Raw genomic sequence first — 15,505 nt, 5'->3', positions numbered from 1 at the left:
TACAGTTACAAATCATAATAGATAGATAGATAAAAAGATAGATAGACAGCTCTATGCGAGCCTGGGAATGGGAAATGAACTTGCAAATTACACTGAGGAAAGCTGACGACAGAGTGGCCAGTAAGGAGATGATGCAGTTAGTTGTCAGCAATCCACCGGTGAACAAAGCCTTAGTGACCATACACACACATACACACATACTCACACACAGGCTTCTAGAACTTTCCACCCACAAGGAACACACATGATACGTCTCCTGTTTCACCAGAATTTAGGAAAGAGAGGGCAGAAAAAAGCTAGCCTTAGAACAGACAGGTCGCAGGGAGAAGGGCTTGGCAACTTGAGAGAGAGACAGAGAGAGCAAGACAGAGATAGCTAGCGGGACTCTACTGTATACTCCGCTCTGGGTGAGAGACTTTGTTAATATTTCCAAGACAAATAAAAATAGTCCCATACTATTCTTTACCTCTCCTGTCACTACATGACAAATGGGAAAGAAGATTATCTACTTACAAGCTACTCAAATATAACAACCGCTCACCCACATGTCTAACATATATAAAACTCCACTACAAGTAACTACAAAGTCTTTTATGACAATTTGTCATATGCTTATTTAGCCTATGCTTGAAACTCTCAATGGAAGAGGCAGCAACTACTTTACTAGGTAGCTTATTCCATTCGTCTACTACTCTATTACCAAACCAATTTCTACCGATTTCCTTTCTGAAACGGAATTTTTCTAGTTTGAAACCATTATTTCTAGTTCTATCCTGTATGCTCACTTTAAGTACCTTGCTAATATCTCCCTTATTTATACCATTCATCCACTTAAACACCTCAATTAAGTCTCCCCTTACTCTACGCCTCTCTAGCGAATGCGGACTTAGTCTTTTCAGTCTGTCTTCATATGACAGGTTCCGGACGTCATGTATCATTTTAGCCATTCTTCTCTGTACATTTTCTAACGAATTAATATCCATTCTATGGTAAGGACACCAAAATTGGACTGCATAGTCTAAATGTGGCCTTACTAATGCTAGATAAAGTTTTAGTATTACTTTAGATGATCTATTGCTCACGCTTCTCGAAATAAATCCTAGGACCCTATTTGCTTTATTTCTCTCATTAATACACTGTTGCCTTGGTTTCAGGTCGTTACTAATCATAACTCCTAGATCTCTCTTGCATTCCGATTTGCTAATTTCTTTGTTATCTAAGCTGTATTTAGTATCTCCAATGGTCTTGCCTACGTTAAGTACTTTACATTTTTCAACGTTAAATTCCATTTGCCAAGTTTTAGACCATTTGGACAGTGTATCGAGGTCTTTTTGTAAGTTATGGCAATCGTCAGTCGAGTTAATGATACGCCCTATTTTTGTGTCGTCAGCAAATTTGCTGATGCTGCTATTAACTCCTAAGTCAAGATCATTTATATATATGATAAATAATAAGGGACCGAGTACTGAACCCTGTGGTACACCGCTAGTTACTAATCCCCAGTCCGACTTAGTTCCATTTATTAATACTCTCTGCTTTCGTCCTTTCAGCCAGGATTCTATCCATTTTAAGATATCGCCGTCTATACCGTGTGCTCGAACCTTTCTAACTAACCTTTCGTGTGGGACCCTATCAAAAGCTTTACTAAAGTCCAGATAAATAACATCGTAAGCTTTATCGCTATCTACTGGATGAGGTGGAGTGCGGTGTGGATGGGTGTGTTGGTGTAAGGGTGGATGTGGATGGGGTGGAGTGTGGTATGGATAGGTGTGGTGTGGTTACGTGGACGGGCAGCGTGGAAAGAAGTAACGCAATTTGTTCCGTTACTGAACATATAGTAAAGTCCCCCTCCTCTCTCTCTCTCTCTCTCTCCCTCACACACACACACACACACACACACACACACACACACACACACACACACACGCGCGCACACACACACGCGCACACACACGCGCGCGCGCGCGCAAACCACCTGCAACCACACACTACCACAGTCGACAAATTCCTATATGTACCCTTCCCTATGTTATGTTTTTATAACCTTCGGACCGAATTATCTTAAGATTAAGAGACTTCTTAACGCCTTTTTCATTACGATTTATTCTGAGACTGGTTTAATGGTCCTGGTTTCTTCTCCCACCAGGTGTCGATTTGTCAAGATGGGCGCGACAACGACGACGATGATGATGATGATGATTACATAGGATTACATAGGAAAGCAAACAGCAACAGACCTTATGGTTCTTTCGAGTCAGCTTGTTACAGAGAAATCTATGACTACAAGATCTATTCTACATGCTGAAGGAGAAGGATGGTAAAGCAAGAAGGCTCCCCCCACCACCAAACTCTCCAGAAAAAAGTGAGAAAAACCACCATGCAGCATGGAAAAACTGACATGGAAATTTCATAGGAAAAATTGGAAAGGAAAAGTCACATTCTATAATACTTTGTGTATAAGCTACTCGATTGAGTAACCTAAAAGAGAAAGTAATAAAATAAACTAATAGTTACGGCATGACATTATAAACCGGTACATTCAGTTTATGGGAAGCCTGTGGACATAACGTGGAAACTACACACTGCACAGTGTGGATGCTTAGGGGTGGTGCGGCAGCCTTGCCGGCGCTTTTGAGGTAGGCAGCAGTCAATCAGGCCCTAGCTCCGTTCACTCCACTGAGACAAGGAACTCTCCTCTGTTGGACAAGTACACAAGTTTTCTCCTGAACCAGTGACCCCTGGTACATTAAAAAAAATCCCGATGGTGGTCACTTGACTAACAGGGACCCTCAGTGATCCACAGCCCATCACAAGTCGAAAGCGAGAGTAGTGATCATTAACTCAGGGTTATATGTGCAGATCCTAATCTGTGCTTATATTGCTTTCTTTGCATTGGGGAGATTGAAAAATGTATACGACGGGTGTCTTAGATAAAAGAGGGCTGCACTACACACAGTGTGGATGTGCAATGCACAGAGTGGATGTTTAGGGATGGTGCGGCAGCCTTGCCTGGTGCTTTTTAGGTAGGCAGCAGTCAATCAGGCCCTAGCTCCGTTCACTCCACTGAGACAAGGAACTCTCCCATGTGGGACAAGTACATAAGTTTCATTCTGAAGCAGTGACCCCTGGTACATTAAAAAAATCCCGATGGTGGTCACTTAACTAACAGGGACTCTCAGTGATCCACAGCCCATCACAGGTCAAAAGTAAGAGTAGTGACCATTAACTCAGGGTTATCTGTGCAGATCCTAATCTGTGCTTACTGCATATTACCTCATTTGCACTGAGTAAACTGAAAAATGTATAATGACGTGATGTGACGCTATGTTAAGTTTATGGGGTGTCTTGTAGCCACGAGGGGACTGCACAGTGTGGATGTTTAGGGGTGGTGCAGCAGCCTTGCCTGGCGCTTTTAAGGTAGGCAGCAGTCAATCAGGCCCTAGCTCCATTCACTCCACTGAGACAAGGAACTCTCCCTTGTGGGACAAGTACACAAGTTTCATCCTGAAGCAGTGACCCCTGGTACATTAAAAAAATCTTTATGGTGGCACTTAACTAACAGGGACCCTCAGTGATCCACAGCCCATCACAGGTCAAAAGTAAGAGTGGTGACCGTTAACTCAGGGTTATCTGTGCAGATCCTAATCTGTGCTTGTAATACTTTATTTGCATTCAATAAATTGAAAAATGTATAATGACGTGACGCAACACTATGTACGGGTAGGTTGTTTACAGGGTGTCTTGTAGACAAAAGGGGAATGAACTTACTCGCAGCTATAAAGGCAAGTTATTCGGACAGAAAAAGAGTCAGCTGAGGATTCTCGTGCAAATACTTGTCTATTTTGTTTTTAAATGTCTCAATTGAGATACTGTTCACGGCATCTGTTCCAGATATTTACAACTCTGTTAAAGAAGAAGTATTTTGCTTCATGGGATTGGAAATGCTTTCCCATAAGTTTCCAGCCATTACTTCTGGTTTGACTCGACCGGTCTATTTCAAAATATTTATTCATGTCTAAGTTGTCATATCCCTTCATGATTTGAAAACTTCAATAAGGTCCTCTCTTAACCTGCACTTAGTTAGGATAAATAATTTAAGTTCTTCATGGCGTTCCTCATATGGTTTGTTTCTAAGTCGTGGTATCATTTTTATGATTCTTCGCTGATGATGAGAGTGAAGGGGCAAGTGAACTTCAGGGGCGACTGTCCTATAACACCCATTATCAAGGACTTCGACTGGGAGAAGTTGAGTGATCATGATGATGATGATGATGATGGTAGTACCTACCTACGTCTTGGCTTTCTTCAGCACTGACCTACCTACGTCTTCTTTAGTACCTGGGGAGATTGTTCAAGCAGGAGAGGAATTTCGTCGGGTTCCAAGAGGTGGGACGGTGCTGGAGTTACACTTACATCAAGGACTACAAGAAGGGCAACATATTTTCCTGGGACGATTTTTGGGACATTTTGTAAGTAGGTGTAAGTAGGTAAGTGTGTGTGTGTGTGTGTGTGTGTGTGTGTGTGTGTGTGTGTGTGTATGTTTGCGTATGTGTGCGTGTACAGCAAAAAGATAACTCCAAGCCCTCATCCTCCCAGCCTGAACGGACCACAGTCCTTACCGGAAACGTGACTGCTAAGAGGCCATTCTTTACCCCCAACTTTCTGACTTACACTCTTCCCAGAGTGCCTGTCTTTGAGCACCACTATCATGTACTAGCCACCGAATACGAATCGTGGACACTCGAGTATGTCTGTGTCCCCAAACCCATCGGACATACTAGTGAGTCAATTCGCTATTCTTGCTTTATTGTTTATTTTTTATAGTTATTGACGTGGGTGCCATTCGATTACTTGGACTAATATTCTCTTCATTCCGTCTTGAATGCTGAGTTGTTGCAATGGAGTTATACTAAAAGGCTATGCTTGTCACTAAGAAGTGTCCTAAGATGTTGAGTCATAGCACTGACTTCTTCCGGCACCGAGTTACGTGAAATAAGCTGAAGGACGAAAATCTGGTCCAAGTTAGAGTGAAACTCGTATATTGAGTTGTGTACAGTAAGCTATGAGAGGGAAGAGAAGGGGAAATAGGGAGATGATATGAGAGAGGAAGGAATGGGAAAAGAAGGGTAAGGGAAGGGAGGAAAGAAGAAGAAATGGCAGGGTAGGGTAGGGTAACGGTTGAAGGGAAGTGTGTGTATAAGGGAAGGATAGGGAAGAAGATTGGATAGGGTAGGATAGGGTAGGGGATGGAAAGCTAGGGTTGAGTAGGTCAGTGTAAGGCAGGATAGGGGTAGGCTAGGGTAGGACAGGCTAAGGTAGACTAGGGTAGGAGAGAGCAGAGAATGGTTGTTAGGTCAGGAGAGAAGTAAGACCCAAACTTAACTAAATCAAACTCAGTCTACCCAAACCAACCCAGTCTGACCTAACCTAACCTCATCTCAACAGGAATAGTTTGGAATATGACCCGGAGCCCTCACCCCCCCTACCACGTCATCGGGGAGGCGAAAACCACCCTTATCTCCTTGGGCATAGATGTCACATTCTTGGAGAAAGAGGATACGTCTTATAAGCATTACTGTGTGTGTGTGTGTGTGTGTGTGTGTGTGTGTGTGTGTGTGTGTGTGTGTGTGTGTGTGTGTGTGCGTGCGTGTGTGTGTGTGTGTGTGTGTGTGTGTGTGTGTGTGTGTGTGTGTGTGTGTGTGTGTGTGTGTGTGTGTGTGTGTGTGTGTGTATGTGCGTGTGTGTGTGCCCAGAAAGGGGTTTTTGCCGTCCATCCTCTTTTGTTGATCTTGTCCTTCAATAAATCCACTTAACTGTTTTTACTTTACCTGTGTTTATCTCACCTGTATAATTAGTGAGGCAATTAAAGGTTCTCCACACCTGAGGTACGATAGATAAATTTAGAGCTGATAGATGTGTTTGTTTGTTTGTTTGTTTGTTTGGCTGAGTTAGGGTGATAGTCGTTGCTTCATATGGGTTTTGTTGCTGTTTTTGTTTTGTTTGTTTGTTTGTTTGGCACTGATTAGGATTAGATTTAGAATAGGACTGGCATACATACATGCACATACACGCACATACACACATACACATTCACACATCCACATATGCACATATACACACACATGCACATACACACATACAGACATGCAAATACACTCAAATACACATATGCACATACACACACATGCACATACACATACAAACATGCACATACACATACATAAAAATAAACACATATACATTCACAGTAGTACACATACAGTATGTACACACAAACACACATACACCTTTATATTTACATAGACATTGACTCATACACACAGACACAGACACAGCGTGCTAACATATATACACGTACATATGCACATACACATGAAAGCATAGCACTACACATAAACAAATGCACACACAGAGGCTACAGAGACACATACATACACACACATATAATACATACGTACAGACACATGCACATACATACGTGTAAACACATATATGCACATACATGCACATACACACTGTAAACATGCACAACATACACATACATACATATACATCTGCGTAGGTACACATACATACGTACATACACATACATACATACATACATACATATATACATACATACATTCACAAAAATTATTGAAGACGGATTCGAAACTAGAGAAAACTTGTTCTTTATGAGAAACTAAGATAAATTTAGAAAAGTAAATGTCTACTCCTACTTATTTATTTATTTTTTTATTGGATTGTTATTTCTCATCTTTTTACGTATATTAGTTTCTTGATCCTACTTCATCTCATCCTTAGGCGAAAAACATGATGATGATATGGATGATGATGATGATGATGATGAAGATCAGCAGGAGGAGGAGGAGGAGGAAGAAAAGAATGATGAAAATGATGATGGTGATGATGCTGATGATGATAATGATGATGATAATGATATGCCTTTGGGTCAACTCGGAGGGAGAGTGGTAGATAGGACGAATCGTACATCATGCTGGAGAAGTGTGAGTGGAGAAGTGTGAGTCCATGGGAAGAGTTATGTATGTGGCAAGCGTTGTAGCAGCAGTAGTAGTAGTAGCAGTAGCAGTGGTAGTAGTGATGGTGGTAGCCGTAGTAGTGGTGGTGGTGATGGTGATGACGGTGGTGGTGGTAGTATGGTCTGACAAATCTAAACTGGCGGCTAGGGTGTGGCACGACTCTCTGTACAGTGGTGCTATGTTTCCCAAACCCGCGATGTGAAACGGCTGTTATATATGTAAAAGGCAGCACAAATAAGATAAACACATACGAGTACAATGTTAACGTGTGTATTATAATATATGAAAGAACAGTAAATTTATTATGCATAAAATATTTATACGGCAATACAGAAACGTGGCATTAATATTTTCTAGTGTTGCTAAAAAAAAAAAAAAAAATGTAGTCACTTCTATTGGCTTATACCGTATTTCTAGGATGGGTAGTAATGTCACAATTATGATTATATGATAATGTGCAGGAATATAAGTAAAAATATGCCAATTTCTTGGTGAAAAAAATAATATATTAAACCCTCCTGAGCTGCAACACTCACACCGACCCAGTCTAACCAAGGCCAGAATTCTAAAAATAGAAGGTCTCTCCAATCATCTCGTGACGTAAGCCGTGTAGGTCAGGGGCAAGATGGGTGGTCAGGTAGCGGTCAAAGTTCTGCCACACTAACGCTGATTTTTGTTGTGTGTGTGTGTGTGTGTGTGTGTGTGTGTGTGTGTGTGTGTGTGTGTGTGTGTGTTGTTTAATTGATATTATATATTAACAGACTTATTGGTACTCATAATTTTATTCATGCGAAAAATTTACAATGGTAAAAGAAGAGTTACTACAAAAGAAAAGTATGTAGTGACATCAGAAATCATATACATATATATATTGGGGCTGCTATATTGGAATGTCATATTGTTTTTTTTTTTTATGCGAGGAAGAAGGAACCAAAGGCCATGAGCCTGCAGTAACAGTTCCCTCCAAAAGAAAAACAAAATACAACAGAGAGCCAAATTCAAGATCCGATCATTTTGAGATGCCTGGACACACTGCGTTTGAAAGACTGGAGATCATAGGCAGCAGGAAATACAGAGGGAGACAGTTCCAGAGTTGACCTATTGCATAAATGAAAGACTGGGAGTAACGGTTAACTATTGCATTAGAGAGTTGGACAGAAAAGGGATGAGAGTTTGCTGCCAGACGGGTGCAATGCGCCCGTCGTAGAGGTGGAGGAATGCAAGCAGACAGTTCAGAGGAGCAGTGACCATTAAAGTAGTGATAGAAAAGAGATAAAGATGCAAAAGTGCGGCGAAGAGAAAGAGGTTGAAAGGAGTCAATAAGAGGAGGAGAGTTAATGAGACGAAAAGCCTTTGACTCCACCTTATTGAGAAGAGCTGTATGTGGATAACCTCCCCACACATGAGAGTTGTACTCCACACAGGGGCGGATAAAACCCCTGGATAGAGTCAACAATTGTGCAGGGGTAAAGAAAGAGCAGAGTCGGCTTAGCACACCCAATCTATTGGAAGCAGACTTTACAAGAGATGTAACATGATCTTTCCAAGATAAGTCCCGAGTAAATGAAACCCCAAACATGTTCAAGGATGATGCAGGATTAAGCTGAATATTATTAAACATTAGTGGGTATACATGTGGAAGATTTTGTCGGGTTGATAGGTGTATGACTGAGTCTTAGATGCATTAAAAACAACCAGATTATTTTTACCCCAGTCAGAGATACGAGCCAAGTCAGACATTAGGTGTGCCATAGCCTCATCCCTTGTTTGTTGAAGTAACTGTTGAGATGGACGTTCCGGGAAATGAATGGAAAGGTGAGGGGTGGAGTCATCAGCGTATGAGTGGATAGGGTTAGATGTACAGCTTAGAAGATCATTGATGAATAAAAGGAAGAGAGTTGGTGATAGGACAGAGCCCTGAGGAACACCACTGTTGATAGATCTAGGAGAAGAACGATGGCTGTCTACAACAGTGGCTATAGAATGACCAGAAAGGAAGCTAGTGACGACGGCACAGATAGAAGGATAGAAACCGTAGGAGGGCAGTTTGGAAATTAAAGATTTATGCCAGACTCGATCGAAAGCCTTGAAGATGTCAAGTGCAATGGCAAAGCTATCGCCAAAGTCCCGAAAGGAGGATGACCAGGAGTCTGAAAGGTAGGTGAGAAGATCGCCAGTGGAGCGTCCCTGACGGAACCCGTACTGACGATCGGAAAGAAGGTTGTGATAGGAAAGATGCCTTTAAATTTCTCTATTGAGAATTCACTTGAAAACTTTTGAAATACAGAACGTTAAAGCAATTGGACGATAGTTGGAGCGTTGAGGGTGGTCACCCTTCTTTGGGACTGGCTGAATGAGAGCAAACTTTCAGCAAGAAGGAAAGGTACAAGTTGACAGACAAAGGCGAAAGAGTTTGCCTAGGCAGGGTGTAAGCACAGAAGCACAGTTCTTGAGAACAACAGGAGGGACCCCATCAGGCCCATATGCCTTGTTAGTACTGAGGCCAGTGATGGCAGAAAATACATCAGCTGAAGTAATTTTAATGTCAGCCATGAGAAAGTCAGAGAGGGGAAGTGATGGAGGAACAGCACCGGAATCGTCTAAGGTGGAACTGGAGGAGAAAGTCTGTGCGAAGAGATCTGCTTTATCAGTAGAAGAAATAGCTACAGAACCATTAGAGTAGAAAAGAGGAGAGAAGGATGATGAGGTAAAGTTGTTAGAAAGATTTTTGGCAAGGTGCCAGAAGGAGCAGGAAGAATTCGAGTCGGAGAGTTGAGAGCATTTAGTACGGATGAAATTATTTTTAGCAGAGCAAAGAACAGACTTAGCACGATTCCGGGCAGAAACGTAAAGATGATGTGATTCAAGGGTGGGTTGGCTTCGGTACCTTTTGTAGGCCCTCTCCTTGTTTCGGACAGCATTAGAACAAGCGTGATTAAACCAATGCTTTCTTGCGTTAGTCAAAGGATATGAGAAAGGAATGTATGCTTCCATGCCCGAGAGAATAACCTTCGTAATGCGCAAGGCACACTCAGATGGCTCACGGCCATGGAAGCAATAATCATTCCAGGGAAAATAAAAAAAGTACTGCCCGAGGGCCTCCCAGTCCGCGGCTCCAAAATGCCAAAGACGACGTTTCCCTGGAGGATCCACAGGCCGTACCGGAGTGATAGGACAGGTTAAGGTGATAAGGTTGTGATTGGAGGAGCCCAACGGAGAGAAAAGATTAACAGAGTAAGCAGAAGAATTAGTTGTGAGGAAGAGGTCAAGTATGTTTGAGCTCTCTCCAAGGCGGTCAGGGATACGGGTAGGGTGCTGTACAAGCTGTTCTAGGTCATTAAGGATAGAAAAGATGTAGGCTTGTTCACCAGGTTGATCAGTGAAAGGAGAAGAGAGCCAAAGGTGGTGGTGAACATTGAAATCTCCTAGAATGGAGATTTCTGAGAAAGGAGAAATGGATAGAATGTGTTCCATCATAGAAGTAAGATAGTCGAAGAATTTTTGATAGTCAGTAGAATCAGGGGATAAGTAAACAGCACAGATATATTTAGTCAGAGTATGACAGGAAAGCCGAAGCCAGAGTGTAGAGAATTCAGAAGAATCGAGTTCAGGAACACGAGTGCAAGGTAAGTCGTTGTGTATATATACACAACAGCCACCTTTGGCTTTGAAATGAGTATAGAGAAAGTAGGAGGATACAGAAAAGGGTTTGCTGTCAGTTGCCTCAGACAGCTGAGTCTCAGTTAGAAAAAGAAGGTGAGGTTTAGAGGAGGAGAGGTGGTGCTCAACAGAGGTGGTATATTGGGGCTGTTATATTAGTGGTATATAGGGGTGCTATATTGCGGGTATTATACTTGGGTGTTATATTGGTGGTATATTGGGGCTGTTATATTGGTGATATATTAGGGTGTTATATTGGTGGTATATTGGGGCTGTTATATTGGTGGTATATTGGGATGTCATATTGGTGATATATTGGGACTGTTATATTGGTGGTATTTTATGGTGTTATACTGGGGCTGTTATATTAGTGGTGTATTGGGATGTCATATTAATGGTATATTGGGGCTGTTATATTGGTGGTGTATTGGGGTGTTATATTGGGGCTGTTATATTGGTGGTATATTGGGATGTCATATTGGTGGTATTTGGGGCCTGTTATATTGGTGGTATATTGCGGTGCTATATTGCTGGTATTATATTGGTGGTATATTGGGGCTGTTATATTGGTGGCATATTTGGGCATTATATTGCGGGTGTTATACTGGAGTGTTATATTGGAGTGTTATACTGATGAAATATTGGGGGTGTTATGCTGGACCTGTTATATAGGGGGTAATCAGACTTGTCTCTAGTGTGAACAAGGTAATGCAGACTTTGTTTGAATTCGATTCACTTTCTTTGTTAAGAAAAAGCTGAGGAGATATGTAGGAAAAATGAAGGTTTAGATTTTCCTCTCTTATCCAGCCCCAGCCACGTCTGTGTATATGGCTTTGGTCCTACACCCTAGCATGGCTAAAGCCTCATTTTTCTTATATTCAATACAATTACGATAACTTAAAGCTTCTCACTGTACTCTCTATACTTTTCTGATAATACTGAACAGAAAATAATGTTGTACTTACCCTGCTATTCCGATTTGGAGTGAACTGGTCGCACTTAATGGCACGTAGCCACTTGGAGACAAGTTCTTTATCTTGAGGGAAAGAAAATACACAAACTTTTGGTCCATTTTTATAATTTCCCTTAAATCTGGGAACACAACATATGTAAGGCATTATTACGTTAATAAAACATACAAATAATGTAAATATCAATATATAACACAATGTTTTTCCGTCCTTATTGTCATTGAACACACAGCGTGACCTCTCCCGACCATAGATGACCCAACACTACCTAGACCTACCTAGACCGAGTGATGCCAGGCCTGTGGGTGCTGTTAGCGCCCAATCCATCCCGAAAACGTGCCCAAACAGCGCAGACAGCAAAATGAAAAAAAAACACACACACGCACACACACACACACACACACACACACACACACACACACACAAACACACACAAACATACACGCACACACACACACACACACACAAACATACACGCACACACACACACACAAAACACACAGACATACACGCGCGCGCACACACACACACACACACACACACACACACACACACACACCTCCTCCATCAGTTCTGGGAGTGGTGAGAGCCAGTTATTCTCATTCTTCTCTATTATTAACCCGTAGAGGTGTGTGTGTGTGTGTGTGTGTGTGTGTGTGTGTGTGTGTGTGTGTGTGTGTGTGTGTGTGTGTGTGTGTTGGAAGTATTAGTATTAGTAGTAGGTGGCGGTCGGAAAGTCAGACCAAAGGGGAGCGGGGTCAGGTGAGAGAGGGTCAGACGGACGAGTCTGTTTAACATTTACAAGGAGGTCACAGTTTCTCTCCCGGGAGAGGTAGGGGGATAACAGGATGAGTGGAGACAATGGACTTTAACCTGGTTGAAAGAGAGAGAGAGAGAGAGAGAGAGAGAGAGAAGGATAATACAGAAGGTATGGAGTGGTAGATGAGGCAAAGGGAGAGCTTTGCGTCGTCAGTAATTAGAGGAGCAGGGCTTGATTGGGCAGGCTTGGTAAAGGGTGTGAGGGCTTCAGACAAAGAGGCAGATGTAGGGGAGGAACAGGGTGGTCATTATGACTCTGGTGCTAACAGTACTGCACATCAGTGATGGACATAGCACTGTAGTAGCAACATGTAGGGATGGATAAAATTCGTTCGAAAACGCACAAAGAAGAATGACAGAAATGATACATGATATTCGGAACTTTTCATATGAAGACAGGCTACGAAGACTAAATTTGCACTCTCTCTCTCTCTCTCTCTCTCTCTCTCTCTCTCTCTCTCTCTCTCTCTCTCTCTCTCTCTCTCCTGGGTGGAGGTGTGCGTCACCCTGGGGAATTTTGTTTCTTTTGTAAGTGACTTATAAACATAGGCTTCCATTTCTTTATTTTTTATTATATCTAATTATTCTTTAAAATATTTATTATTGGGGGCTGGGTGAGCTGCCATCCTTTCTGAGTCAAGGACACAAAGGAAAGTGAACCAAGACGCTCTGGCCGGGTTAGACTGGATCGGTGTGAGTGTTGCCGCTCAGGAGGGTTTAATATATTATTATTTTTACTAATAAATTGGCTTTTTTTTTTACTTACATTCCTCCACATTATTATAATCATAAATGTGACATTATTACCCACCCAAGCAATACAGTAAAAGCCAATAAGAGTGACTACCTTTTTTTTTTTTAGCAACACTGGAAAAATTTTATACCACGTTTCTGTATTGCCGTATAAATATTTTATGCATAATAAGTTTACTGTTCTTTCATATATTATAATACACACGTTAACATTGTATTCGTATGTGTTTATCGTATTTGTGCTGCCCATTACACATATAAAAGCCGTTTCACATCGCGGGTTTGGGAAACATAGCACCACTGTACAGAGGGTCGCGCCACACCCCAGCCGCCAGTTTAGATTTGTCAGACCATACTACCACCACTACCGTCATCACCATCACAACCACCACTACTACGCCTACCACCATCACTACTACCACTGCTACTACTACTACTACAACTACTACTACTATTACTCTTGCCACATACATAACTCTTCCCGCGGACTCACATTTCTCCAGCATGATGTACGAATCGTCCAGTCTACCACTCTCGCTTCGAGTTGACCCAAAAGCATATCATTATCATCATCAAAATCATCATCATCACCATCATCATCATTATCATCATCATAATCATCACTATCATCACCATCATCATTATCATCAATTTTTTCTTCCTCCTAATCATCATCATCACCATCATGATGATGATGATCATCATCACCATTATCATCATCATCATCATCATCATCATCATCCCCCTTCTCCTCCTCCTCCTACTCATCATCATCATCATCATGTTCTTCACCTAAGGATGAGATGAAGTAGGATCAAAAAATAATATACCTAAAAAGATAAAAAATAAGAATTAAATAAATAAATAAATAAATAGATAAATAGGAGTAGACATTTACTTTTCAATATTTATCTTAGTTTCTCATAAAGAACAAGTTTTCTCTAATTTCGAATCCGTCTTCAATAATTTTTGTGAATGTATGTATGTATGAATATATGTATGTATGTATGTATGTATGTGTACCTAGGCAGGTGTATATGTATGTATGTGTATGTAGGTGCATGTGTATGTGTGTGAACGTATGTATGTGCATGTGTCTGTACGTATGTATTTATATGTGTGTGTATGTATGTGTCTCTGTAGCCTATGTGTGTCCATTTGTTTATATGTAGTGCTATGCTTTTATGTGTATGTACATATGTATGTGTATGTATGTAAGCACGCTGTGTCTGTGTCTGTGTGTATGAGTGAATGTCTATGTAAATATAAAGGTGTATGTGTGTTTGTGTGTATGCACTTTATGTGTACTACTGTGGATGTATATGTGTTTATTTTTACGTATGTGTATGTGCATGTTTGTATGTGTGTATGTGCGTGTGTGTTTGTATGTGCATATGTGTATTTCAGTGTATTTGCATGTCTGTATGTGTGTCTGTGCATGTGTGTGTATATGTGCATATGTGTATGTGTGAATGTGAATGTGTGTATGTGTGTGTATGTGTATGTATGTATGCCAGTCCAATTCCAAATCTAATCCTAAGCAGTGCTAAGCAAATAAACAACAAAAACAAAAGCAACAACAAAACCCTAACAAACCAACGACAATCACCCTAACTCAGCCAAACAAAACAAACACATCTATCAGCTCTAAATTTATCTATCGTAGATCAGATGTGAAGAACCATTATTTGCCTCACTAATTACACAGGTGAGATTAACACAGGTAAAGTAAAAACTGAAAAGTAGATTTATTGAAGGACAAGATCAACAAAAGAGGATGGACGGCAATAACTCCTCTCTAGATACAACACACACACACACACACACACACACACTCAGTAATGCTTATAACAAGACGTATCCTGTTTCTCCAGGAATTTGACATCTATGCCCAAGGAGATAAGGGTGGTTTTCGCCTCCCCGATGACGTGGTAGGAGGGGTGGGGGCTGCGGGTCATAATCCAAACTATTCCTGTTGAGATGAGGTTAGGTTAGGTCATATTGGGTTGGTTTGGGTTGCTTTGGGTAGACTGAGTTTGATTTAGTTAAGTTTGGGTCTTACTTCTCTCCTGCCCTAACAACCCTTCCCTGCTCTCTCCTACCCTCGTCTAACTTAGCCTACCCTACCCTAGCCTACCCCTATCCTGCCTTACACTGACCTAGTCAACCTAGCTTTCCATCCCCTACCCTATCCTACCCTACCCAATCATCTCTTTCTCTGTCCTCCCCTAACACACACACATCCCTTCAACCATAACCCTA

The 15,505-nt window shown here is 41.5% G+C and overlaps 1 protein-coding gene across 1 annotated transcript in view; it reads right to left on the bottom strand.

Moving 5' to 3' along the window:
* Positions 1 to 15,078: 15,078 nt before the first annotated feature.
* LOC145411540 (apolipoprotein D-like) overlaps positions 15,079 to 15,505 on the bottom strand; it is a 1,851-nt gene continuing 1,424 nt past the window's right edge. Inside the window, exon 4 of the mRNA XM_080281551.1 lies at positions 15,079 to 15,215. Within this exon, the coding sequence (XP_080137677.1) occupies positions 15,079 to 15,215 (137 nt within the window). The remainder of the gene's footprint in view (positions 15,216 to 15,505) is intronic.

Source organism: Coenobita brevimanus, chromosome 90 (genome assembly GCF_032717465.1).
Source record: "Coenobita brevimanus isolate Jiangsu-jjx chromosome 90, ASM3271746v2, whole genome shotgun sequence".
Taxonomy (NCBI): Eukaryota; Metazoa; Arthropoda; class Malacostraca; order Decapoda; family Coenobitidae; genus Coenobita; species Coenobita brevimanus.
Note: the sequence above shows the minus strand (reverse complement) of the source record. Positions and strands in the feature narration are given on the sequence as shown.